Genomic DNA, 26,616 nt, shown 5'->3' with positions numbered 1-26,616 from the left:
ACCAATAACATCTCTTAACCATGTGTATGTGACCAATAACATCTCTTAACCATGTGTATGTGACCAATAACATCTGCTAACCATGTGTATGTGACCAATAACATCTGCTAACCATGTGTATGTGACCAATAACATCTCTCAACCATGTGTGTGTGACCAATAACATCTGCTAACCATGTGTATGTGACCAATAACATCTGCTAACCATGTGTATGTGACCAATAACATCTGCTAACCATGTGTATGTGACCAATAACATCTGCTAACCATGTGTATGTGACCAATAACATCTGCTAACCATGTGTATGTGACCAATAACATCTGATAACCATGTGTATGTGACCAATAACATCTGATAACCATGTGTATGTGACCAATAACATCTGATAACCATGTGTATGTGACCAATAACATCTGCTAACCATGTGTATGTGACCAATAACATCTGCTAACCATGTGTATGTGACCAATAACATCTGCTAACCATGTGTATGTGACCAATAACATCTGCTAACCATGTGTATGTGACCAATAACATCTCTTAACCATGTGTATGTGACCAATAACATCTGATAACCATGTGTGTGTGACCAATAACATGTGATTTGGTTTAGACCTCTGGATTCAGTTAGAGAGTCAAACCATGACTTCAATAGGAGTTATTGTATCATTACTTGTTCATGTTTTCTGTTGAGCAGTGAACTTCAGCTACCCGTCACTGGAGGAGCCCAAACCTCCAACCCCTCCTCCCCCCGAGCCGGACCCTGAACCCCAGGCTCCCCCTGCCTCCCTGGGTAGTGTACAGGTGAACGGTGCCCCCCTGGAGGATCTGACCCCCTCCACATGGATGGAGGCTGACGCCACAGACTCACCCCACACAGGGTTCACTCACCCTGGAGTAGACCACAGCAAGAAGGACCCTGGAGCCGGTCCAGGGACCCCCAGCCAGCCTGGAGGGACAGCCAAGCACATCCCACAGGTAACTGCACGAGCTCATTCATTTGTTTGTTTTTATCATTCATTCAATAAATATTTAGATTTTTAAAATATATTAAAAGGATAGTTTACCCAAATCACAAGATGACATTGGGTTCATTATTTATTTATTTAACCTTTATTTAACCAGGCAAGTCAGTTAAGAACAAATTCTTATTTTCAATGACGGCCTAGGAACAGTGGATTAACTGCCTTGTTCAGGGGCAAAACGACAGATTTGTACCTTGTCAGCTCGGGGTTTGCAACTTGCAACCTTTCGCTCTAACCACTAGGCTACCCTGCCGCCCCTCCACTCTAACCACTAGGCTACCCTGCCGCCCCTCCACTCTAACCACTAGGCTACCCTGCCGCCCCTCCACTCTAACCACTAGGCTACCTGCCGCCCCTCCACTCTAACTAACCACTAACCACTAGGCTACCTGCCGCCCCCACTCCAACCACTCTAACCACTCTAACCACTAGGCTACCTGCCGCCCCTCCACTCTAACCACTAGGCTACCTCCACTCTAACCACTAGCCGCCCCCCTCCACTCTAACCACTAGGCTACCCTGCCGCCCCTCCCCGCTCTAACCACTAGGCTACCCTGCCGCCCCTCCCACTCTACCTAACCACTAGGCTACCCTGCCGCCCCTCCACTCTAACCACTAGGCTACCCTGCCGCCCTCCACTCTAACCACTAGGCTACCCTGCCGCCCCTCCACTCTAACCACTAGGCTACCCTGCCGCCCCTCCACTCTAACCACTAGGCTACCCTGCCGCCCCTCCACTCTAACCACTAGGCTACCCTGCCGCCCCTCCACTCTAACCACTAGGCTACCCTCCCCGCCCTCCACTCCACTAACCACTAGGCTACCCTGCCGCCCCTCCACTCTAACCACTAGGCTACCCTGCCGCCCCTCCACTCTAACCACTAGGCTACCCTGCCGCCCCTCCACTCTAACCACTAGGCTACCCTGCCGCCCCTCCACTCTAACCACTAGGCTACCCTGCCGCCCCTCTACTCTAACCACTAGGCTACCCTGCCGCCCCTCCACTCTAACCACTAGGCTACCCTGCCGCCCCTCCACTCTAACCACTAGGCTACCCTGCCGCCCCTCCACTCTAACCACTAGGCTACCCTGCCGCCCCTCCACTCTAACCACTAGGCTACCCTGCCGCCCCTCCACTCTAACCACTAGGCTACCCTGCCGCCCCTCCACTCTAACCACTAGGCTACCCTGCCGCCCCTCCACTCTAACCACTAGGCTACCCTGCCGCCCCTCCACTCTAACCACTAGGCTACCCTGCCGCCCCTCCACTCTAACCACTAGGCTACCCTGCCGCCCCTCCACTCTAACCACTAGGCTACCCTGCCGCCCCTCCACTCTAACCACTAGGCTACCCTGCCTCCCCTCCACTCTAACCACTAGGCTACCCTGCCGCCCCTCCCTCTAACCACCAGGCTACCCTGCCGCCCCTCCACTCTAACCACCAGGCTACCCTGCTACGCCCCTCCACTCTAACCACCAGGCTACCCTGCCGCCCCTCCACTCTAACCACTAGGCTACCCTGCCGCCCCTCCACTCTAACCACCAGGCTACCCTGCCGCCCCTCCACTCTAACCACTAGGCTACCCTGCCGCCCCTCCACTCTAACCACTAGGCTACCCTGCCGCCCCTCCACTCTAACCACTAGGCTACCCTGCCGCCCCTCCACTCTAACCACTAGGCTACCCTGCCGCCCCTCCACTCTAACCACTAGGCTACCCTGCCGCCCCTCCACTCTAACCACTAGGCTACCCTGCCGCCCCTCCACTCTAACCACTAGGCTACCCTGCCGCCCCTCCACTCTAACCACCAGGCTACCCTGCCGCCCCTCCACTCTAACCAGCCCCTCCACTCTAACCACCAGGCTACCCTGCCGCCCCATGTGGGAAAATGGTCATGTATTACTACCCTGGCTTGCATTGGGAACCATGGCTCCACTGCCATTAGGCTTGCCGTCCACCATGGCTTGCATTGGATTTGTGAACCACTGGCTTGCTGCCTCTACAACCCTGCCGCCCCTCCACTCTAACCACCAGGCTACCCTGCCGCCCCATGTGGGAAAATGGTCATGTATTACGTACCATGGCTTGCATTGGTTTGGTACCATGGCTTGCATTGGATTTGTGACACAAGTCCTAAAACCAATAGCGTTTTGAAAACAGTGCCAGGGAAAAGTAAACTAAATCATGGATCGTTCTCATACATTGAGACGGTGTACAGGGTAAAGGAAACCAATTGTCATTTGGGTCAACTATCCCTTCAAATATATTTCAAGAGAACGTCACAATGAGATATTGACAGCTTTTTCCTAGTTCTCAATAGTCCAGAAAGACTGTGTTAATGTCACCACCTAACCTGCCCAGGGACTGCGGTTGAAAATTAGCCGGCTGGCTAAAACCGGCACTTTTACAGAAACGTTGATTTAATGTGCACTGTCCCTGTAAAAAAAAATGCTTTATTGTTCTTAAAATGTCTAATTAAAAGCTTAATCCTCCCTGTTTGTTACCCCCCTGCCGTTCCTCGCTCCCCCAGATCGACCGTACCAAGAAGCCATCAGTCAGAGTCTCAGACGGGTCTAAACCCCCCCTGGATGCCCTCCCCAGGGACCTGCCCCCCTCCTCCCAGAATGGCCCGTCTGTACCCCAACCCAACCGCTCGGTCAAACCGGCCTTTGACCCGGCGGTGCCGCTGACGGACGAGGAACGAGGTCAGATCCACACAGAGACGGCGGCTCTGATGGAGAAGGCCCGGAGAGAGCAGGAACAACGCAAACAGGAACGCCGCACCGAGGAGGAGTGGAGAGAGAGGGAACGCCGGGAGAAGGAAAATGAGGAGATGGAGAGGAGGAAAGAGGAAGAGAACAGGACTCAGGAGAGGAAGAGGTTGGAGAGACACAAGGCAGAGGAGGAGAAGGAGAACGGGGTTAGGGAAGAGCGAGAGAAGAGGGGGAAGGAGCAGAGGGAGGATACGCCGACCAACGGTGATTCTCTGGACTCGCCGGCTCCCAACCGTATCGTCACGGAGATTAAGGTCAGTGTCTCTGTCTATCTGTGGCTGCGTTCTGATTCTTTTACCCTTCTCATAGAAGGCGTTCACTCATGTCATTTAAAGCATTGGTTTGGTGAACGAATGGGAGGAGGGAGTTTCCACCATCTTCCTCACACCAGTCCTGCAAGTCCTGCCTCTCCTCGTTGGTTTATAGAAGCAGGTACCCACGTGCCATCTTCTCATTGATTATACCCACGTGGGTGATTGAAAGATGAACTGTTGCCGGTTGTTGTGGTAATACTATGAAAGTTTAGATGCCAATTACCATATAAGTTCAAAGATGAAAAAGACTGCAAGGAGGAGAGATGACTAGAAACAATTTGGTTCACCGTTTTATGTGTGGATTAATTGTCGGAGTAGAGGACCTTGTGCATTTCAGGAAAAATAACAACTCAATGTTTATATCCCAGGACAAATGAACTAGCAAGCTAGCTAAATAGAACAAATTAGCTAGCAAGTGCACGCTAAATTGCCATAAATGTTTAATACTTTTCGACCTGTCCCCAAATTAATGTAATTGGTTCAGAGTTTGTTTTGATATTTTAACCTGCGTGTCGTGATCGTGTTTGGTGTGGGGGACAAAATAAATTTATGCACGATGGCGCACGATGGCGCACGTAGCTGGTTTGGGTTCCGTGTTAGTGTGTCACCTTTATTTATACAGGTACGTCAATTAAAAGAACAGATTCTTATTTACAATGATGACCTGTCAAGCACATCAATACACAACAATGACTCTATACACATCTATATTCACATCAATTACATCAATCACACACTCTGGCTTCTGCTACCCAAATATTGTAACCCAACTAAACTCATCAAAAAAAGAAATGTCCTCTCACTGTCAACTGCGTTTATTTTCAGCAAACTTAACCTGTGTAAATATTTGTATGAACATAACAAGATTCAACAACTGAGACAAAAACTGAAATGAAAAAATGTCTCCCTGAACAAAGGGGGGGTAAAAATCAAAAGTAACAGTCTCTGGAGTGGTGTGGCCACCAGCTGCATTAAGTACTGCAGTGCATCTCCTCCTCATGGACTGCACCAGATTTGCCAGTTCTTGCTGTGAGATGTTACCCCACTCTTCCACCAAGGGACGTGAAAGTTCCCGGACATTTCTGGGGGGAATGGCCCTAGCCCTCACCCTCCGATCCAACAGGTCCCAGACGTGCTCAATGGTATTGAGATCCGGGCTCTTCGCTGGCCGTGGCAGAACATTGACATTCCTGTCTTGCTGGAAATCACGCACAGAACGAGCACTATGGCTGGTGGCATTGTCATGCTGGAGGGTTATGTTAGAATGAGCCTGCAGGAAGGGTACCACATGAGGGAGGATGATGTCTTCCCTGTAACGCACAGCGTTGAGATTGCCTGCGATGACGACAAGCTCAGTACGATGATGCTGTGACACACCGCCCCAGACCATGACGGACTCTCCACCTCCAAATCAATCCCGCTCCAGAGTACATCAATCTTGCTCCAGAGTACATCAATCTTGCTCCAGACTACAGGCCTCGGTGTAATGCTCATACCTTCAACAATAAATGCGAATCCGCTCACCCTTGGTGAGACAAAATCACAACTCGTCAGTGAAGAGCACTCTTTGCCAGTCCTGTCTGGTCCAGCGACGGTGGGTTTGTGCCCATAGGTGACGTTGTTGCCAGTCCTGTCTGGTCCAGCGACGGTGGGTTTGTGCCCACAGGCGACGTTGTTGCCAGTCCTGTCTGGTCCAGCGACGGTGGGTTCGTGCCCATAGGCGATGTTGTTGCCAGTCCTGTCTGGTCCAGCGACGGTGGGTTTGTGCCCATAGGCGACGTTGTTGCCGGTGATGTCTGGTGGGGACCTGCCTTACAACAGGCCAACAAGCCCTCAGTCCAACCTCTCTCAGCCTATTGCGGACAGTCTGAGCACTGATGGAGGGATTGTGCGTTCCTGGTGTAACTTGGGCAGTTGTTGTTGCCATCCTGTACCTGTCCCGCAGGTGTGATGTTTGGATGTACCGATCCTGTGTAGGTGTTGTTACACGTGGTCTGCCACTGCGAGGAGGATCAGCCTTCCGTCCTGTCTCCCTGTAACGCTGTCTTAGGTGTCTCAGAGTACAGACATTGCAATTTATTGCCCTGGCCACATCTGCAGTCCTCATGCCTCCTTGCAGCATGCCTAAGGCACGTTCACGCAGATGAGCAGGGACCCTGCCACTTTAGTGTCCTAAGTTTTCATAACTGTGACCTTAATTGCCTACCGTCTATAAGCTGTTAGTGTCTTAACGACCATTCCACAGGTGCATGTTAATTTAATTGTTTATGGTTCATTGAACAAGAAATACAGTGTCGATATTGGCCAGCATCCTGGAGTCGCCGTGTCACTGTTGACGTTGAGACTGTTGTTTTGCGGGTACTGTTTAATGAAGCTGCCAGTTGAGGACTTGTGAGGCGTCGGTTTCTCAAACTAGACACTCTAATGTTCTCTTGCTCTGTTGTGCACCGGGGCCTCCCACTCCTCTTTCTATTCTGGTTAGAGACTGTTTGCGCTGTTCTGTGAAGGGAGTAGTACACAGTATTGTACAAGATCTTCAGTTTCTTGGCAATTTCTCGCATGGAATAGCCTTCGTTTCTCAGAACAAGAATAGACTGATGAGTTTCAGAAGAAACTGCTTTGTTTCTGGCCATTTTGAGCCTGTAATGGAACCCACAAATGCTGATGCTCCAGATACTCAGCTAGTCTAAAGAAGGCCAGTTTTATTGCTTCTTTAATCAGGACAACAATTTTCAGCTGTGCTAATATAATTGCAAAGGGGTTTTCTAATGATCAATTAGCCTTTTAAAATGCTAAACTTTGATTAGCTAACACAACGTGCCATTGGAACACAGTAGTGATGGTTACTGATAATGGGCCTCTGTACACCTATGTTCGTAGATATTCCATTTGAAAAATCAGCCGTTTCCAGCTACAATAGTCATTTACAACATTAACAATGTCTTCACTGTATTTCTGATCAATGTGATGTTATTTTATTCTTTCAGAAAGGACATTTCTAAGTGACTCCAAACAGTAGTATGTACAGTAGTATGTACAGTTGAACAGTAGTGTATGTACAGTAGTATGTACAGTTGAAGTGGGATGTACAGTTGTGTATGTACAGTAGTATGTACAGTTTACATACACTTAGGTTGGAGTCATTAACTCGTTTTTCAACCACTCCACAAAAATGTCTTGTTAATAACAAACTATAGTTTTGGCAAGTTGGTTAGGACATGTACTTTGTGCATGACACAAGTCATTTTTCCAACTCCACCAACTTTAAGGACTTTTGGAGATCATTCCACATGAGCGGTGCCACAAGACTAAAAGCAGATTGACCTAACTCGGTGGAGATTGATCTCCAGGGTTAGCTATCCCTGAGTCCAGGTCTGGTAACTTGTACGTCTGAAGGTTACCAATGAGGTCTATTATGACGGATGTTTATGCTAGAGGGCTTTATAACCAAAAAGAGTGCAATGCATCAAACGACGAGACTTCGAGGAGGGCCAGCCTACTTTCTCCGTATGTCTGTGGCAGTGAGTCTCTGTTTCTGTGATGCTGAAAGAGACACTAAGCATCTAACCGTTTCTCCCAGTCTCTACTGTACCTTTTCAGCCCAACACCAGTAAGCCCATCCCATAGCCAACCCATCTCTTAATATAAACCCCATCCATCCATCTCACCAGTCTGATAGTATCCACAATTTGATACTATCCGTTAGCCACCAGTTAGTAAGTAGTCTGTCCCCAATGACCAGCGGAAATCTGATAAGCCCATCCCATGTGTAACCCATATCCTACTACAGTGGTTCTCAAACCTCTCCTCGGGGACCCCCAGCCGGTCCAAACCTCTCCTCAGGGACCCCCAGCCGGTCCAAACCTCTCCTCTGGGACCCCCAGCCGGTCCAAACCTCTCCTCAGGGACCCCCAGCCGGTCCAAACCTCTCCTCAGGGACCCCCAGCCGGTCCAAACCTCTCCTCTGGGACCCCCAGCCGGTCCAAACCTCTCCTCAGGGACCCCCAGCCGGTCCAAACCTCTCCTCAGGGACCCCCAGCCGGTCCAAACCTCTCCTCAGGGACCCCCAGCCGGTCCAAACCTCTCCTCAGGGACCCCCAGCCGGTCCAAACCTCTCCTCAGGGACCCCCAGCCGGTCCAAACCTCTCCTCAGGGACCCCCAGCCGGTCCAAACCTCTCCTCAGGGACCCCCAGCCGGTCCAAACCTCTCCTCAGGGACCCCCAGCCGGTCCAAACCTCTCCTCAGGGACCCCCAGCCGGTCCACCCCCAGGGACCCCAGGTCCAAACCTCTCCTCGGGACCCCCAGCCGGTCCAAACCTCTCCTCAGGGACCCCCAGCCGGTCCAAACCTCTCCTCTGGGACCCCCAGCCGGTCCAAACCTCTCCTCAGGGACCCCCAGCCGGTCCAAACCTCTCCTCAGGCAGCCGGTCCAAACCTCTCCTCCGGACCCCCAGCCGGTCCAAACCTCTCCTCAGGGACCCCCAGCTGGTCCAAACCTCTCCTCGGGACCCCCAGCCGGTCCAAACCTCTCCTCGGGGACCCCCAGCCGGTCCAAACCTCTCCTCGGGGACCCCAGCTGGTCCAAACCTCTCCTCAGGGACCCCCAGCCAGTCCAAACCTCTCCTGGCCCCCTGATTCAACCCCCAGGATGAATCATCCCACCTGGTGAATCAATCATCAGGCCCTTGATTAGGTGAATGTCATCATGCTCTTGACTAGGCAAATCAGCCAGGCCCAAACCTGGCTCAATCATCAGGCCCTTGACCTGGTGAAACCTCAAACATCAGGCCCTTAACCTGGCGAATCATCAAGACCTGGTGAATCAGGTGACCCCCAGGGTCCTTTGTGAAACCTCAGGGGACCCCCAGCCGGCCACTGTCCTACAGCCCATCAATCTCACTGACCCCCATAAAGCTAATCTGTACAGTGAAATGATGTGAGCCTCTCCTCCCAAACCCCAGGCCCTTCCGCCCTTTAGTGGTGATGTAAAGGATGTCAGCTGGTCCATGCTCTTGAACAGGGACCCCCAGCCTGGTATAAATCAATCACCCCCAGAACCTGGTCCAAACCTCTCCTCGGGGACCCCACAGCTGGTCCAAACCTCATTCCTCAGGGACCCCCTGCTTCAGTCCATTTATTTGTAGTTAGTTTCTGCAGAACATGGCTCACCCTGATTCAACTTGTCAACGAATCATCAAGCACTTGACCTGGTGAATCAAACATCAGGCCCTTGATCTGGTGAATCAATCATCAGGCCCTTGACCTGGCGAATCAAACATCAGGCCCTTGACCTGGCGAATCAATCATCAGGCCCTTGACCTGGCGAATCAATCATCAGGCCCTTGACCTGGTGAATCAAACATCAGGCCCTTAACCTGGTGAATCAGGTGAATCAGTTTAGGGTTACCTTTGTGAAACACCTGGGGGGTTCCTGAGGAGAGATTTGGAGAACCACTGTCCTAATATACAGCCCATCAATCTCACTGATACCCATAAAGCTAATCTGTACAGTGAAATGATGTGAGCTGCGCTGTGCTGTGTCCCTCCCAAACCCCAGGCTCCCTCCGCCCTGAAGCTTAGTGGTGATGTAAAGAGGAGTCGTCAGCCTGGGACGTTAAAGCATAGAACAGTTGATGACTATGTCATACCCAAGGTATATAAATCACCACTCTGAACCACCACCTCATTATGGCATGTTGTTGTTTTAGAAAAAGCTTCAGTATTTATTTAGGAGTTAGTTTCTGCATCCAGGGTGCATGGTCTCAACCGCTGTTGGAAATGGCGCTATGGGGACGTTTGATCCCCAAGTTTGCGATTTTTATTTTATTTTCTTTATTTGTTTTACCATCGCCTGCCGGGAACGTTCCAGTGAAGCAACAGGAGAACCCTGCATTTAAATACTACCGATAGCTGTCCCCCTTTTGACTGGGCATTTAAATACTACCGATAGCTGTCCCCCTTTTGACTGGGCATTTAAATACTACCGATAGCTGTCCCCCTTTTGACTGGGCATTTAAATACTACCGATAGCTGTCCCCCTTTTGACTGGGCATTTAAATACTACCGATAGCTGTCCCCCTTTTGACTGGGCATTTAAATACTACCGATAGCTGTCCCCCTTTTGACTGGGCATTTAAATACTACCGATAGCTGTCCCCCTTTGACTGGGCATTTAAATACTACCGATAGCTGTCCCCCTTTTGACTGGGCATTTAAATACTACCGATAGCTGTCCCCCTTTTGACTGGGCATTTAAATACTACCGATAGCTGTCCCCCTTTTGACTGGGCATTTAAATACTACCGATAGCTGTCCCCCTTTTGACTGGGCATTTAAATACTACCGATAGCTGTCCCCCTTTGACTGGGCATTTAAATACTACCCTTTTGATAGCTGTCCCCCCTTTTGACTGGGCATTTAAATACTACCGATAGCTGTCCCCCTTTTGACTGGGCATTTAAATACTACCGATAGCTGTCCCCCTTTTGACTGGGCATTTAAATACTACCGATAGCTGTCCCCCTTTTGACTGGGCATTTAAATACTACCGATAGCTGTCCCCCTTTTGACTGGGCATTTAAATACTACCGATAGCTGTCCCCCTTTTGACTGGGCATTTAAATACTACCGATAGCTGTCCCCCTTTTGACTGGGCATTTAAATACTACCGATAGCTGTCCCCCTTTTGACTGGGCATTTAAATACTACCGATAGCTGTCCCCCTTTTGACTGGGCATTTAAATACTACCGATAGCTGTCCCCCTTTTGACTGGGCATTTAAATACTACCGATAGCTGTCCCCCTTTGACTGGGCATTTAAATACTACCGATAGCTGTCCCCCTTTGACTGGGCATTTAAATACTACCGATAGCTGTCCCCCTTTGACTGGGCATTTAAATACTACCGATAGCTGTCCCCCTTTTGACTGGGCATTTAAATACTACCGATAGCTGTCCCCCTTTTGACTGGGCATTTAAATACTACCGATAGCTGTCCCCCTTTTGACTGGGCATTTAAATACTACCGATAGCTGTCCCCCTTTTGACTGGGCATTTAAATACTACCGATAGCTGTCCCCCTTTTGACTGGGCATTTAAATACTACCGATAGCTGTCCCCCTTTGACTGGGCATTTAAATACTACCGATAGCTGTCCCCCTTTTGACTGGGCATTTAAATACTACCGATAGCTGTCCCCCTTTTGACTGGGCATTTAAATACTACCGATAGCTGTCCCCCTTTTGACTGGGCATTTAAATACTACCGATAGCTGTCCCCCTTTTGACTGGGCATTTAAATACTACCGATAGCTGTCCCCCTTTTGACTGGGCATTTAAATACTACCGATAGCTGTCCCCCTTTTGACTGGGCATTTAAATACTACCGATAGCTGTCCCCCTTTTGACTGGGCATTTAAATACTACCGATAGCTGTCCCCCTTTGACTGGGCATTTAAATACTACCGATAGCTGTCCCCCTTTTGACTGGGCATTTAAATACTACCGATAGCTGTCCCCCTTTTTGACTGGGCATTTAAATACTACCGATAGCTGTCCCCCTTTGACTGGGCATTTAAATACTACCGATAGCTGTCCCCCTTTGACTGGGCATTTAAATACTACCGATAGCTGTCCCCCTTTGACCTGGGCATTTAAATACTACCGATAGCTGTCCCCCTTTGTCCCTGCATTTAAATACTACCGATAGCTGTCCCCCTTTTGACTGGGCATTTAAATACTACCGATAGCTGTCCCCCTTTGACTGGGCATTTAAATACTACCGATAGCTGTCCCCCTTTGACTGGGTATTTAAATACTACCGATAGCTGTCCCCCTTTGTCCCTGCATTTAAATACTACCGATAGCTGTCCCCCTTTGACTGGGCATTTAAATACTACCGATAGCTGCCCCCCTTTGACTGGGCATTTAAATACTACCGATAGCTGTCCCCCTTTGTCCCTGCATTTAAATACTACCGATAGCTGTCCCCCTTTGTCCCTGCATTTAAATACTACCGATAGCTGTCCCCCTTTGTCCCTGCATTTAAATACTACCGATAGCTGTCCCCCTTTGACTGGGCATTTAAATACTACCGATAGCTGTCCCCCTTTGTCCCTGCATTTAAATACTACCGATAGCTGTCCCCCTTTGACTGGGCATTTAAATACTACCGATAGCTGTCCCCCTTTGTCCCTGCATTTAAATACTACCGATAGCTGTCCCCCTTTGTCCCTGCATTTAAATACTACCGATAGCTGTCCCCCTTTGACTGGGCATTTAAATACTACCGATAGCTGTCCCCCTTTGTCCCTGCATTTAAATACTACCGATAGCTGTCCCCCTTTGTCCCTGCATTTAAATACTACTGATAGCTGTACCCCTTTGACTGGGCATTTAAATACTACCGATAGCTGTCCCCTTTTGACTGGGCATTTAAATACTACCGATAGCTGTCCCCCTTTGTCCCTGCATTTAAATACTACTGATAGCTGTACCCCTTTGACTGGGCATTTAAATACTACCGATAGCTGTCCCCTTTTGACTGGGCATTTAAATACTACCGATAGCTGTCCCCCTTTGTCCCTGCATTTAAATACTACCGATAGCTGTCCCCCTTTGACTGGGCATTTAAATACTACCGATAGCTGTCCCCCTTTGTCCCTGCATTTAAATACTACCGATAGCTGTCCCCCTTTGACTGGGCATTTAAATACTACCGATAGCTGTCCCCCTTTGTCCCTGCATTTAAATACTACCGATAGCTGTCCCCCTTTGTCCCTGCATTTAAATACTACCGATAGCTGACTGGGCATTTAAATACTACCGATAGCTGTCCCCCTTTGTCCCTGCATTTAAATACTACCGATAGCTGTCCCCCTTTGTCCCTGCATTTAAATACTACCGATAGCTGTCCCCTTTTGACTGGGCATTTAAATACTACCGATAGCTGTCCCCCTTTTGACTGGTCAGAATTCTCCTTACATTGGCTGCGCTCTACACACTGTGTGTAACGTGTGTGTAACGTATGTGTAACGTATGTAATGTGTGTGTTGTCCCACAGCGGGAGCTCCTAACCAGAGCCAGAAGTGAAGAGATGGGGAGGAGTGTACCAGGCCTGCCTGTTGGCTGGATGAAGGTAAAAACAAACACTAAACTGACATCTCAAACTATTTCACTTTTTAGTTTCTTGATGTTTAAAGAGAACTGCTAAGTAGCCAGCAAGGGGGGAAAGCATTGAAGTGTACATATTCTATCAGTGTAATGGTTAACTACATCACATGCAAATACGATGGAGAATGTTTTCACACACAACCATCTGTTCTGGGAAAAAGAAAATGGAGAACGAAAGAAACTCTCCCCTCTCCTCTCTATCCTCTCTACACCAGTTCTTGGATACGGTAACCGGTACCTACCGTTACTACCATTCCCCAACCAACCGGGTGCACCGCTACCCCCCTGAGGTCAGCGTGCCCCAGACGCCCCCCTCCACCCCTCCTACGGCCAAACAGAAGCAGCCTCGCCCCGCTGAGCCAGACCAGACCATGGAACGTGACCAGGAGCAGTCCAAACTGAAACGTTCCTATTCTTCTCCAGACATCAGCCAGGACCTGAGGGAGGAGGGGCTAAAGAAGGTTACCGCCCCTATAACTGCAGCCACGCGCCCAACCTTTAACAGGGAGACCAAGTAGGTGACATCATCGTCACATGGATATGGGCCTGGTCAATATATACGTTTCACTCACTCAGATTAAGCCTACTACTGGACTAAAAAGCTCTTTTTCAATGACAAATATGTTTTTAAATCCTGGGGTGTATTCATTAGTTGGATTCCGTTGCAAAGCGTTTTGTCTGTTACGAAACGTTTTTCCAATGGAAACCTTTTACCCGTTTTACTCTAGGAACCAAACGGAAGCCAACAGAGGAAACAGAACGAAACTGGGAGGGACCTTGCGGAATTTGTCCAATCGAAACCGTTTCCGTTACAAAATGTTTTGCAGCAGACACCGAATCCGACTAATGAATACACCCCTCGACTAAAACTTAATCTGAGTCTTGGGTTAAAATCAACCCTTGGACTAAATTGCATTTAAATGTTTCAAGATCATTTTGGATTCATGGATATGATTAAACAAATATATACTATTGGATTATGACAAAACTTGATTTAAAAGGTTTGAGTCTCCATAAGTATTTAATCCACATTTCTGTATGAAAGTTGATGAAGGTCACAGAAGCCGTTTTGTAATGTTTATTTGACGGTACTGTATGTAACTCGTCACTGCCGTCCGTCCCCCAGACCGTCCACTGCTAGCGTCTACACCAAGGTGGAGATCGCCCGTCCATCCGCGGCTAAGATCCGCAACCTGAACCCTGTGTTCGGCGGTCTGGGCGCCTCACTCACCGGCCTGCGTAACCTCGGTAACACCTGCTACATGAACTCCATCCTGCAGTGTCTCTGCAACACCCCGGCCATGGTCGACTACTTCAACAAGAACCTCTATCAGGAGGATATCAACAGGTCAGTCATGTAGTGGTAATGATAATGTAGTAATGATAATGTAGTGGTTTATAATGTAACACCCCGGCCATGGTCGACTACTTCAACAAGAACCTCTATCAGGAGGATATCAACAGGTCAGTCATGTAGTGGTAATGATAATGTAGTAATGATAATGTAGTGGTTTATAATGTAACACCCCGGCCATGGTCGACTACTTCAACAAGAACCTCTATCAGGAGGATATCAACAGGTCAGTCATGTAATGGTAATGATAATGTAGCAATGATAATGTAGTGGTTTATAATGTAACCCCGGCCATGGTCGACTACTTCAACAAGAACCTCTATCAGGAGGATATCAACAGGTCAGTCATGTAGTGGTAATGATAATGTAGTAATAAAACTTCAACAAGAATTACTACCAAGATAAGAGAATCATACATATACAGCTAACTCTCTCTCTCTCTGTCTCTCTCGCTCTCTCTCTCTCTGCCTCTCTCTCTCTCTGCCTCTCTCTCTCTCTGCCTCTCTCTCCTTCCCTCTGTCTCTCTCCTTACCTCTCTCTCTTCCTCCCTCTCTATGTCTGTCTCTGTCTCTTGCGCTCTCTCTCTCTCTGTGTCTCTCTGTGTCTCCCCCCCTGACAGGGCAAATATCCTGGGTCACCGAGGCGAGGTGGCAGAGGAGTTTGGTGTGATCATGAAGGCTCTGTGGTCAGGCCTGTATAAGTGTATCAGCCCCCGTGACTTTAAGGTCACTATAGGGAAGATCAATGAATCCTTCTCTGGCCAGGAACAACAGGACTCCCAGGAGCTGCTGCTCTTCCTTATGGACGGACTCCACGAGGACCTCAACAAGGTAGGGAGACCGGAGAGCGGACAGGAGAAAAGTCATTAATTAACAAGGAAAATAGTGTGAACATTACCTAGAGTTGTATTGAGGAGATGGTGTGGGGAGAGAGGAGAGGAGATGGTGTGGGGAGAGAGGAGAGGAGATGGTGTGGGGAGAGAGGAGAGGAGATGGTGTGGGGAGAGAGGAGAGGAGATGGTGTGGGGAGAGAGGAGAGGAGATGGTGTGGGGAGAGAGAGAGGAGATGGTGTGGGAGAGGAGGAGATGGTGGTGTGGGAGGAGAGGAGATGGTGTGGGGAGAGAGGAGATGGTGTGAGGTGGTGTGGGAGAGAGGGAGATGGTGGGGAGAGGGAGAGGAGAGGGTGAGAGAGATGGTGGGGGAGAGGTGAGAGGAGGAGATGGTGTGGGAGGAGAGGAGATGGTGTGGGGAGAGAGGAGAGGAGATGGTGTGGGGAGAGAGGAGAGGAGATGGTGTGGGGAGAGAGGAGAGGAGATGGTGTGGGGAGAGGAGAGGAGATGGTGTGGGAGAGAGGAGAGGAGATGGTGTGGGAGGAGAGGAGAGGAGATGGTGTGGGGAGAGAGGAGAGGAGATGGTGTGGGGAGAGAGGAGAGGAGATGGTGTGGGGAGAGGGAGAGGAGATGGTGTGGGGAGAGAGGAGAGGAGATGGTGTGGGGAGAGAGGAGAGGAGATGGTGTGGGGAGAGAGGAGAGGAGATGGTGTGGGGATGGTGTCTGTCCATATTGTATTGACCTGTCCTCTGTCTCTCTGTCCATGTTGTATGACCTGTCCTCTGTCTCTCTCTGAAGGCTGCTAACCGTAAGGGTTACATAGAGGAGGAGAATGACGATCTGGACGACCAGCGGGCTGCTGACCAGGCCTGGACCAAACACAAGCTGCTCAACGAGTCTGTCATCGTAGCGCTGTTCCAGGGTCAGTTTAAGAGCACAGTTCAGTGTCTCACCTGCCACAGGAAGTCCCGCACCTTCGAGACCTTTATGTACCTGACCCTGCCTCTGGCCTCCACCAACAAGTGTTCCCTGCAGGTAAGACAACGCCTGTGTGTTTACACATACGGCTCTTCTAAATCAATACCCTTTTCTGATATTTTAAGTAGAAATTGGTCAGAAATATAGCATTTTATAAGCCTGTTGTATTAAATTAAGGGCCCATATGGAAAATTCAATAAATATATTTATATTTTTAAATGTAAAGTTTTATTAAGTCTTCTTGTTTTTCAATCAACCAACAAAAACACATTCCGCATTCACAGATGTGACAGGATTTTTTTTTTAAATGTTAAATTAAAAAATACAATTAAAATAAAAGATGTAAAAAATATATATAACAATATATATATATATTGTTATATGAATAAAAAGGAGCTGAAGTGCCACAGTGTTTTGACATGTCCCCCTGTGCATCTTTCTGACTTGTAGGAAGATTAGAACCCAGTTCATTTCCCCATCAGGGTAAAGCCCTGGTTATTCTGCATCTTTCTGACTTCTAGGAAGATTAGAACCCAGTTCATTTCCCCATCAGGGTAAAGCCCTGGTTATTCTGCATCTTTCTGACTTCTAGGAAGATTAGAACCCAGTTCATATCCCCATCAGGGTAAAGCCCTGGTTATTCTGCATCTTTCTGACTTAATCTAGGAAGATTAGAACCCAGTTCATTTCCCCATCAGGGTAAAGCCCTGGTTATTCTGCATCTTTCTGACTTGTGTTCCAGGAAGATTAGAACCAGTTCATTTCCCCATCAGGGTAAATGCCCTGGTTATTCTGGACTCTTTCTGACCATTCCTAGGAAGTCCTAGAATGTCCAGTTCATTTCCCCATGTCCTAGGGTAAAGCCCTGTCTATTCTGCATCTTTCTGACTTCTAGGAAGATGTCCTACCCAGTTCATAATCCCCATCAGGGTAAAGCCCTGGTTATTCTGCATCTTTCTGACTTCTAGGAAGATTAGAACCATGTTCATATCCCCATCAGGGTAAATGCCCTGGTTATTCTGCATCTTTCTGACCATGTCTAGGAAGATTAGAACCCAGTTCATAATCCCCATCCTAGGGTAAAGCCCTGGTTATTCTGCCATGTCCTTTCTGACTTCTAGGAAGATCTAATCTAACCCAGTTCATATCCCCATCAGGGTAAAGCCCTGGTTATTCTGCACCATGTCCTACTGTCCCACCAAAGCTGTCTAATCTAACCATGTCCTACTGTCTGACTTGTAGTCCAGGACTGTCTAATCTAACCATGTCCTACTGTGTGTTCCAGGACTGTCTAATCTAACCATGTCCTACTGTGTGTTCCAGGACTGTCTAATCTAACCATGTCCTACTGTCCTGAAGCTGTCTAATCTAACCATGTCCTACTGTCCTGAAGCTGTCTAATCTAACCATGTCCTACTGTCCTGAAGCTGTCTAATCTAACCATGTCCTACTGTCCTGAAGCTGTCTAATCTAACCATGTCCTACTGTCCTGAAGCTGTCTAATCTAACCATGTCCTACTGTCCTGAAGCTGTCTAATCTAACCATGTCCTACTGTCCTGTTCCAGGACTGTCTAATCTAACCATGTCCTACTGTCCTGAAGCTGTCTAATCTAACCATGTCCTACTGTGTGTTCCAGGACTGTCTAATCTAACCATGTCCTACTGTGTGTTCCAGGACTGTCTAATCTAACCATGTCCTACTGTGTGTTCCAGGACTGTCTAATCTAACCATGTCCTACTGTGTGTTCCAGTACTGTCTAATCTAACCATGTCCTACTGTGTGTTCCAGGACTGTCTAATCTAACCATGTCCTACTGTGTGTTCCAGGACTGTCTAATCTAACCATGTCCTACTGTGTGTTCCAGTACTGTCTAATCTAACCATGTCCTACTGTGTGTTCCAGGACTGTCTAATCTAACCATGTCCTACTGTGTGTTCCAGGACTGTCTAATCTAACCATGTCCTACTGTGTGTTCCAGGACTGTCTAATCTAACCATGTCCTACTGTGTGTTCCAGGACTGTCTAATCTAACCATGTCCTACTGTGTGTTCCAGGACTGTCTAATCTAACCATGTCCTACTGTCCTGAAGCTGTCTAATCTAACCATGTCCTACTGTGTGTTCCAGGACTGTCTAATCTAACCATGTCCTACTGTGTGTTCAAGGACTGTCTGAAGTTGTTTTCTAAGGAGGAGAAGATGACCGACCAGAACAAGGTGTTCTGTCGACACTGTAAAGCTCTCAGAGACTCCGTCAAGAAACTGGAGATCTGGAAGGTTCCGCCCATCATACTGGTTCACCTTAAACGGTACCTACTGACCACACACACACACACACACACACACTCACACTCACACTCACACACACACACACCGATAACAGTGGAGATCTGGAAGGTTCCGCCCATCATACTGGTTCACCTTAAACGGTACCTACTGACCACACACCGATAACAGTGGAGATCTGGAAGGTTCCGCCCATCATACTGGTTCACCTTAAACGGTACCTACTGACCACACACATGACCGAGACACACACACACACACACACACCGATAACAGTGTGTATTAACCCCAGTACTGCCGTCTGTTGTAGGTTCTCGTACGAGGGCCGTTGGAAGCAGAAGCTGCAGACCACAGTAGACTTCCCTCTGGAGAACCTGGACCTCAGTCAGTATGTCATCGGACCCAGACTCGGCCTCAAGAGATACAACCTGTTTGGAGTGTCTGTGAGTACTGTACAGCACCCGCCTGGAGACACTGCTGGTCAAATACTTTACTGTGCCGTCTTCTGGTCCCGTGTGGCTCGGTTGGTAGAGCATGGGTCTTGTAACGACAGGGGGTTGTTCCATTACCCCGGTGGCCACTCATGGGGCGAGAGGGTAGACTAGTGATTAGAGAGTTGGACTAGTAACCAGCAGGTAGCCTAGTGGTTAGAGCGTTGGACTAGTAACCGGAAGGTTGCAAGTTCAAACCCCCGAGCTGACAAGGTACCAAATCTGTCGTTCTGCCCCTGAACAGGCAGTTAACCCACTGTCCTAGGCCGTCATTGAAAATAAGAATTTGTTCTTAACTGACTTGCCTGGTTAAATAAAGATAAAATAAATACCAAAATGTATGCCCCCCATCAACTACTGCCTTTTGGGTAAATTACATGCGCTATATATACTAAAGTACGTGAACACCCCTTCAGATTGGTGGATTGTGCTATTTCAGCCACACTCGTTGCTGACGGGTGTATAAAATCGAGCACACAGCCACGCAATCTCCATAGACAAACATTGGCGGTAGACTGGCCATCCTGAAGAGGTCAGTGACTTTCAACGTGGCACCGTCATAGGATGCCACCTTTCCAACAAGTCAGTTCGTCAAATCACTGCCCTAATAGAGCTGTCCCGGTCCAACCGTAAGTGCTGTTATTGTGAAGTGGAAACGTCTAGGAGCAACAACGGCTCAGCTGCGAAGTGGTAGGTCACAAGCTCACAGAATGGGACCACCAAGTGCTGAAGCGAGTAAAAATCGTCTGTTCTCGGTTGCAACACTCAATACCTTGTTCCAAACTGCCTCTGGAAGCAACGTCGGCACAAGAACTGTTCGTCAGGAGATTCATGAAATGGGTTTCCATGGCCGAGCAGCCGCACACAAGCCTCAGATCACAGTGGGTAATGCCAAGCGTCGGCTGGAGTGGTGTAAAGCTCGCCGCCAATGGACTCTGGAGCAGTGGAAACTCGTTCTCTGGAGTGATCACGCTTCACCATCTGGCAGTCCGACGGTCGAATCTGGGTTTAGGGGATGCCAGGAGAACCCTACCTGCCCGAATGCATGGTGCCAACTGTAAAGTTTGGTGAAGGAGAAATAATGGTCTGGGCCTGTTTTTCATGGTTCAGGCCCCTTAGTTCCAGTGAAGGGAAATCTTAACGCTACAGCATACAATGACGTTCTAGACTAGAGACTGTGCTTCCAAGTTTGTGGCAACAGTTTGGGGAAGGCCCTTTCCTGTTTCAGCATGACAATGCCCCCTTGCACAAAGTGAGGATCATACAGAAATGGTTTGTCAAGATCTGTGTGGAAGTACTTGACTGGCCTGCACAGAGCCCTGACCTCAACCTCATCGAACACCTTTGGGATGAATTGGAACGCCTAATGTGAGCCAGGCCTAATCGCCCAACAGTGCACAACCTCACTAATGCTATCGAGGTTGAATGGAAGCAAGTCCCCCGCAGGAATGTTCCAACATCTAGTGGAAAGTCTTCCCGGAAGAGTGGAGGCTGTAATAGCAGCAAAAGGGGGGACCAACTCCATATTAACGCCTATGATTTTGTAATGAGATGTTTGAAGAGCAGATGTCCACATACTTTTGTTCATGTAGTGTATATTAATGACACACAATTCATCAGTGCTTGACTTATTACAATGGATCCAATGGAAAAAGTCCCCAAACTCCAAGCTTTGAAAGGATTGGACATGTCCTTCACCAGGTCTGGAGGAGTTGTCCTTCGCCAGGTCTGAAGGAGTTGTCCTTCGCCAGGTCTGAAGGAGTTGTCCTTCGCCAGGTCTGAAGGAGTTGTCCTTCGCCAGGTCTGAAGGAGTTGTCCTTCGCCAGGTCTGAAGGAGTTGTCCTTCGCCAGGTCTGAAGGAGTTGTCCTTCGCCAGGTCTGAAGGAGTTGTCCTTCGCCAGGTCTGAAGGAGTTGTCCTTCGCCAGGTCTGAAGGAGTTGTCCTTCGCCAGGTCTGAAGGAGTTGTCCTTCGCCAGGTCTGGAGGAGTTGTCCTTCGCCAGGTCTGGAGGAGTTGTCCTTCGCCAGGTCTGAAGGAGTTGTCCTTCGCCAGGTCTGAAGGAGTTGTCCTTCGCCAGGTCTGAAGGAGTTGTCCTTCGCCAGGTCTGAAGGAGTTGTCCTTCGCCAGGTCTGAGGAGTTGTCCTTTGCCAGGTCTGGAGGAGTTGTCCTTCGCCAGGTCTGAAGGAGTTGTCCTTCGCCAGGTCTGAAGGAGTTGTCCTTCGCCAGGTCTGAAGGAGTTGTCCTTCGCCAGGTCTGAAGGAGTTGTCCTTTGCCAGGTCTGGAGGAGTTGTCCTTCGCCAGGTCTGCCAGGTCTGAAGGAGGTCTGAAGGAGTTGTCCTTCGCCAGGTCTGGAGGAGTTGTCCTTCGCCAGGTCTGGAGGAGTTGTCCTTCGCCAGGTCTGGAGGAGTTGTCCTTCGCCAGGTCTGGAGGAGTTGTCCTTCGCCAGGTCTGGAGGAGTTGTCCTTCGCCAGGTCTGGAGGAGTTGTCCTTCGCCAGGTCTGGAGGAGTTGTCCTTCGCCAGGTCTGGAGGAGTTGTCCTTCGCCAGGTCTGGAGGAGTTGTCCTTCGCCAGGTCTGGAGGAGTTGTCCTTCGCCAGGTCTGGAGGAGTTGTCCTTCGCCAGGTCTGGAGGAGTTGTCCTTCGCCAGGTCTGGAGGAGTTGTCCTTCGCCAGGTCTGAAGGAGTTGTCCTTCGCCAGGTCTGAAGGAGTTGTCAGATTTATTATCTCAATGTTTTGTGATATCTGTTTTGTATGTATTTGTGTATGTCTGTGTATATACAGTACCAGTCAAAAGTTTGGACACACCTACTCATTCAAGGGTTTTTCTTTATTTTTTACCATTTTCTACATTGTAGAATAATAGTGAAGACATCAACACTATGAAATGACACATATGGAATCATGTAGTAACCCAAAAAAGTGTTAAACAAATCTAAATACATTTGAGATTCTTCAAAGTAGCCACCCTTTGCCTTGATGACAGTTTTGCACACTCTTTACATTCTCTCAACCAGCTTCATAAGGAATGATTTTCCAACAGTCTCGAAGGAGTTCCCACATATGCTGAGCAGTTGTTGGCTGCTTTTCCTTCACTCTGCAGTCAAACTCATCCCAAACCATCTCAATTGGGTTGAGGTCGGGTGATTGTGGAGTCCAGGTCATATTAGGCAGCACCTCATCACTCCCCTTCTTGGTCAAATAGCCCTTACACAGCCTGGAGGTGTGTTGGGTCATTGTCCTGTTGAAAAACAAAAGATAGTCTCACTAAGCGCTAATCGGATGGGATGGCGTATCACTGCAGAATGACGTGGTAGCCATGCTGGTTAAGTGTGCCTTGAATTCTAAATAAATCACTGTGTCACCAGCAAAGTACCATCACACCATCTCCTCCATGCTTCACGGTGGGAACCACACATGTGGAGATCATCCGTTCACCTACTCTGCGTCCCACAAAGACATGGCGGTTGGAACCAAAAATCTCACATTTCCAAAGGACAGATTTCCACAGGTCTAATGTCCATTGCTCGTGTTTCTTGGCCAAAGCAAGTCTCTTATTGGTGTCCTTTTAGTAGTGGTTTCTTTGCGGCAAAGCCATGAAGGCTTGATTCATGTACTCTCCTCTGAACAGTTGATGTTGAGATGTCTGTTACTTGAACTCTGTGGAGCATTTATTTGGGCTGCAATCTGAGGCTGGTAACTCTAAGGAAGGGTCTTCCGTTCCTGTGGCGGTCCTCATGAGAGCCAGTTTCATCATAGCGCTTGAGGGTTTTTGCGACTGCACTTGAAGAAACTGTCAAAGTTCTTGAAATTTGCCGTATCGACTGACATTCATGTCTTGATGGACTGTTGTTTCTCTTTGCTTATTTGAGCTGTTCTTGCCATAATATGGACTTGGTATTTTACCAATTAGAGCTACCTTCTGTATACCACCCCTAACTTGCCACAACACAACTGTTTGGCTCAAACGCATTAAGAAGGAAAGAAATTCCACAAATTAACTTTTAACAAGGCACACCTGTTAATTGAAATGCATTCCAGGTGACTACCTCATGAAGCTGGTTGAGAGAATGCTAAGACTGTGCAAAGCTGTTATCAAGGCAAAGGGTGACTACTTTGAAGAATATCAAATAGAAAATATATTGTGGTTTGTTTAACTCTTTTTTTTTTGGTTACTACATGATTCTATGTGTTATTTCATAGTTTTGATGTCTTCACTATTATTCTACAATGTAGCACATAGTAAACATAAATAAAAACCCTTGACTCAGGAGGTGTGTGTGTGTGTGTGTGTGTGTGTGTGTGTGTGTGTGTGTGTGTGTGTGTGTGTAAACAGGACGTTAACCCTGTGTCCTTCCCCTCTGTAACAGAACCATTATGGAGGTCTGGATGGGGGTCACTACACAGCCTACTGTAAGAACGCCATGAAACAGCGCTGGTACAAGTTTGACGACCACGAGGTCTCCGAAATCTCCACCTCCACCGTCAAGTCCTCCGCAGCGTACATCTTCTTCTTCTCCTCTCTGTGAGAGTCAGAGCTGCAACACTGCCAGGAGCTATGAGGCGACATAAAGGCTACATAAAGGCTACATAAAAGCTAGCTAACATGCAAGCTGCTTTGACTCAGCTTCCTCTGCTGTGGGGGAGAAAGGAACTGAACTGGCCATGTTTTTGTTAACTGAACTGAACTGCCAGGGGCCATACTTGTGAACTTTTGCTTAGAGCATGGTTTAAACCATTAGTCTAAAATGGCTGCTATCTGTTTCTCTCAGGCCAACTTGGCCAAATTAGCCACAACGCTAATTAGCCACCACGCTGAGGAAGGCCAGCTAAGTAGATGATTATATCCGAATAAACAAATCAACCTATCAGATAACTTAGAGCCACCATCCAATCACATTTGTTCATGAGGTAAATTGGCTTCCAACTGATTGGTCTGAGTGGAGTTTCCCCAAGATCTGTTTTGCATGATGCTTCCTTGACTAGGCAAGTGGCATCATAAAAAAAATTACGGTTTTCGCATATATGATGAAGTTCTGTGTTGTTTCTTATCCATTTAACACACATCCATGTACTTTTCAATTACAAACGTAGGAGGATTATATTATAACATGTTTGTTATTCATACATTGTCAAAGTGATTTATTTTTAAGGAGGAAAATCATGGTCTAAGCAGAAGTTCACAAGTATGTCCATGCAAGGTTTGTAGGTGTTGGATAACTGAACTGGCTAGGTTTGGTGGTTTTGGTAGACTGAACTGGTTAGGTTTGGTGGTTTTGGTAGACTGAACTGACAGGTTGAAATGTGGATGTGTGGAAAGAGAGGGACACACTGTAGCATGGTAGAAGGGTGGGTTAGTGACTGGGTGGGTGGAAAGACAGGGACACACTAGTGTGGTAGAAGGGTGGGTTAGTGACTGGGTGTGTGCAGGAAAGGGAGAGACGCAGGCACTCCGATGCTTCAACTCATAGAGGACTCAACAGCTGTTAAAACACAACGTCTATTCATATTAAACCAGAGAGCAGGGAGAGGGTTCCCTGTTCTAATCACCTCAGCTTAAAACCCTGTTCTTAACACAGCAACGTTGTCATTCTGCTAGTTCTGGGTTTCAGTTGAATCTGTGTGGAGTGGACAGACTTTTGTTCGTATACACAGACCTGATACACAGACCTGATACACAGACCTGATACACAGACCTTATTTAAGCTTCCATGTACTGTGAATCTTCTAGTGAAGAGTATAGGGACGTTTAGTTAGGAAGACTGACGTTTAGTTAGGAAGGCTGACGTTTAGTTAAGAAGACTGACGTACAGGGACGTTTAGTGTGACGTACAGGGACGTTTAGTGTGACGTACAGGGACGTTTAGTGTGACGTACAGGGACGTTTAGTGTGACGTTCAGGGACGTTTAGTGTGACGTACACGGCCTTCGAAAAGTTTTCAGACCCCTTGACTTTTTCCACATTTTATTACGTTACAGCCAATGTATTGAATTGTTTTTTCTCCTCATTAATCTACACACAATAACCCATAATGACATCACAATAACCCATAATGACATCACAATACCCTATAATGACATCACAATAACCCATAATGACATCACAATACCCCATAATGACATCACAATAACCCATAATGACATCACAATAACCCATAATGACATCACAATAACCCATAATGACATCACAATAACCCATAATGACAAAGCAAAAACAGGTTTTTGTAAATGTTTGCTAATTTATTCAAAATAAATAAGTATTTACATAAGTATTCAGACCCTTTACTCAGTAATTAGTTAAAACACCTTTGGCAGCGATTACAGCCTCGAGTCTTCTTGGGTATGACACTACAAGCTTGGCACACCTGTATTTGGGGAGTTTCTCCCATTCTTCTCCTCTCAGGTTCTGTCAGGTTGGGTGGGGAGCGTTGCTGCACAGTTATTTTCAGGTCTCTCCAGAGATGTTCAATCAGATTCAAGTCCAGGCTCTGGCTGGGCCACTCAAGGACATTTAGAGACATGTCCGAATGCCACTAATGCGTTGTCTTCGCTGTGTACTTAGGGTCGTTGTCCTGTTGGAAGGTGAACCTTTGCCCCCAGTCTGAGGTCCTGAGTGCTCTGGAACAGGTTTTCATTAAGGATCTCTCTGTACTTTGCCACGTTCATGTTTGCATTGATCCTGACTAGTCTCCCAGTCCCTGCCGCTGAAAAACATCCCCACAGCATGATGCTGCCACCACCAGGATTGTGCCAGGTTTCGTCCAGACGTGACGCTTGGCATTCAGGCCAAAGACCGCAATCGTGGTTTCATCAAACCAGAGAATCTTGTTTCTCATGGTCTGAGAGTCTTTAGGTGTCTGTTGGCAAACTCCAAGAGGACTGCCGTGTCTTTTACTGAGGAGTGGCTTCCGTCTGGCCACTCTACCATAAAGGCCTGATTGGTGGTGTGCTACAGAGATGGTTGTCCTTCTGGAAGGTTCTCCCATTTCCACAGAGGAACTCCAGAGCTCTGTGCCCATTGGGTTCTTGGTCCCCTAAATAAAGTTTTTTTTTTTTTTTTGTAATAAATTTGCCAAAATTTCTAAAAACCAGTTTTTTCTTTGTTCTAATAGCGTATTTGTTAAAGGAATTGGATTCCTATATGTTTATTAACCAAGTCAAATTAAACACTCAAATTTTAATGATACTTATTTGCATAAAATGGACAGAGGCCAGTCTCAAAATCAATCAATAGCGTTTATTCTCGAGAATACTGATCATGGTACAATTTTACAACAGGTTATAAACTAAAACATGACGTCATAGGTTTTAAACTGTCCTTCCTCCACTCCGATACAACGGCAGTATAGTTCACAAGCCTTCCCACATCGTCCACCACCTGTTAGATAATCTACTACC

The 26,616-nt window shown here is 47.8% G+C and overlaps 1 protein-coding gene and 1 long non-coding RNA gene across 10 annotated transcripts; one reads left to right on the top strand and one right to left on the bottom strand.

Moving 5' to 3' along the window:
* Nucleotides 1–681: 681 nt before the first annotated feature.
* On the top strand, nucleotides 682–25,490 carry usp8 (ubiquitin specific peptidase 8). 2 transcript variants are annotated; one of them, XR_008108816.1, is made up of 11 exons: nucleotides 682–979; nucleotides 3,556–4,053; nucleotides 13,175–13,249; nucleotides 13,500–13,798; nucleotides 14,411–14,632; nucleotides 15,258–15,468; nucleotides 16,267–16,503; nucleotides 18,613–18,755; nucleotides 19,043–19,175; nucleotides 23,589–24,451; nucleotides 24,484–25,490. XR_008108816.1 is itself a non-coding variant. In XM_052505062.1 (10 exons), the coding sequence occupies exons 1-10, from the start codon at nucleotides 848–850 to the stop codon at nucleotides 23,745–23,747; spliced, it is 2,109 nt and encodes a 702-aa protein (XP_052361022.1). In that variant the 5' UTR covers nucleotides 682–847; the 3' UTR covers nucleotides 23,748–25,490. The 2 variants fall into 2 exon arrangements, 1 of the variants encoding a protein (XP_052361022.1); XM_052505062.1 differs by having other exon boundaries at nucleotides 23,589–25,490.
* On the bottom strand, nucleotides 7,294–8,729 carry LOC127921371 (uncharacterized). 8 transcript variants are annotated; one of them, XR_008108817.1, is made up of 4 exons: nucleotides 8,641–8,680; nucleotides 8,432–8,524; nucleotides 8,102–8,349; nucleotides 7,294–8,070 (listed from the first exon to the last, which is right to left on the bottom strand). It is a non-coding gene; the product is annotated as an uncharacterized LOC127921371 (long non-coding RNA). The 8 variants fall into 8 exon arrangements; XR_008108824.1 differs by having other exon boundaries at nucleotides 8,432–8,493; XR_008108821.1 differs by lacking the exon at nucleotides 8,432–8,524 and having other exon boundaries at nucleotides 8,641–8,729.
* Nucleotides 25,491–26,616: the final 1,126 nt, after the last annotated feature.

Source organism: Oncorhynchus keta, unplaced genomic scaffold (assembly GCF_023373465.1).
Source record: "Oncorhynchus keta strain PuntledgeMale-10-30-2019 unplaced genomic scaffold, Oket_V2 Un_contig_221_pilon_pilon, whole genome shotgun sequence".
NCBI lineage: Eukaryota > Metazoa > Chordata > Actinopteri > Salmoniformes > Salmonidae > Oncorhynchus > Oncorhynchus keta.
Note: the sequence above shows the minus strand (reverse complement) of the source record. Positions and strands in the feature narration are given on the sequence as shown.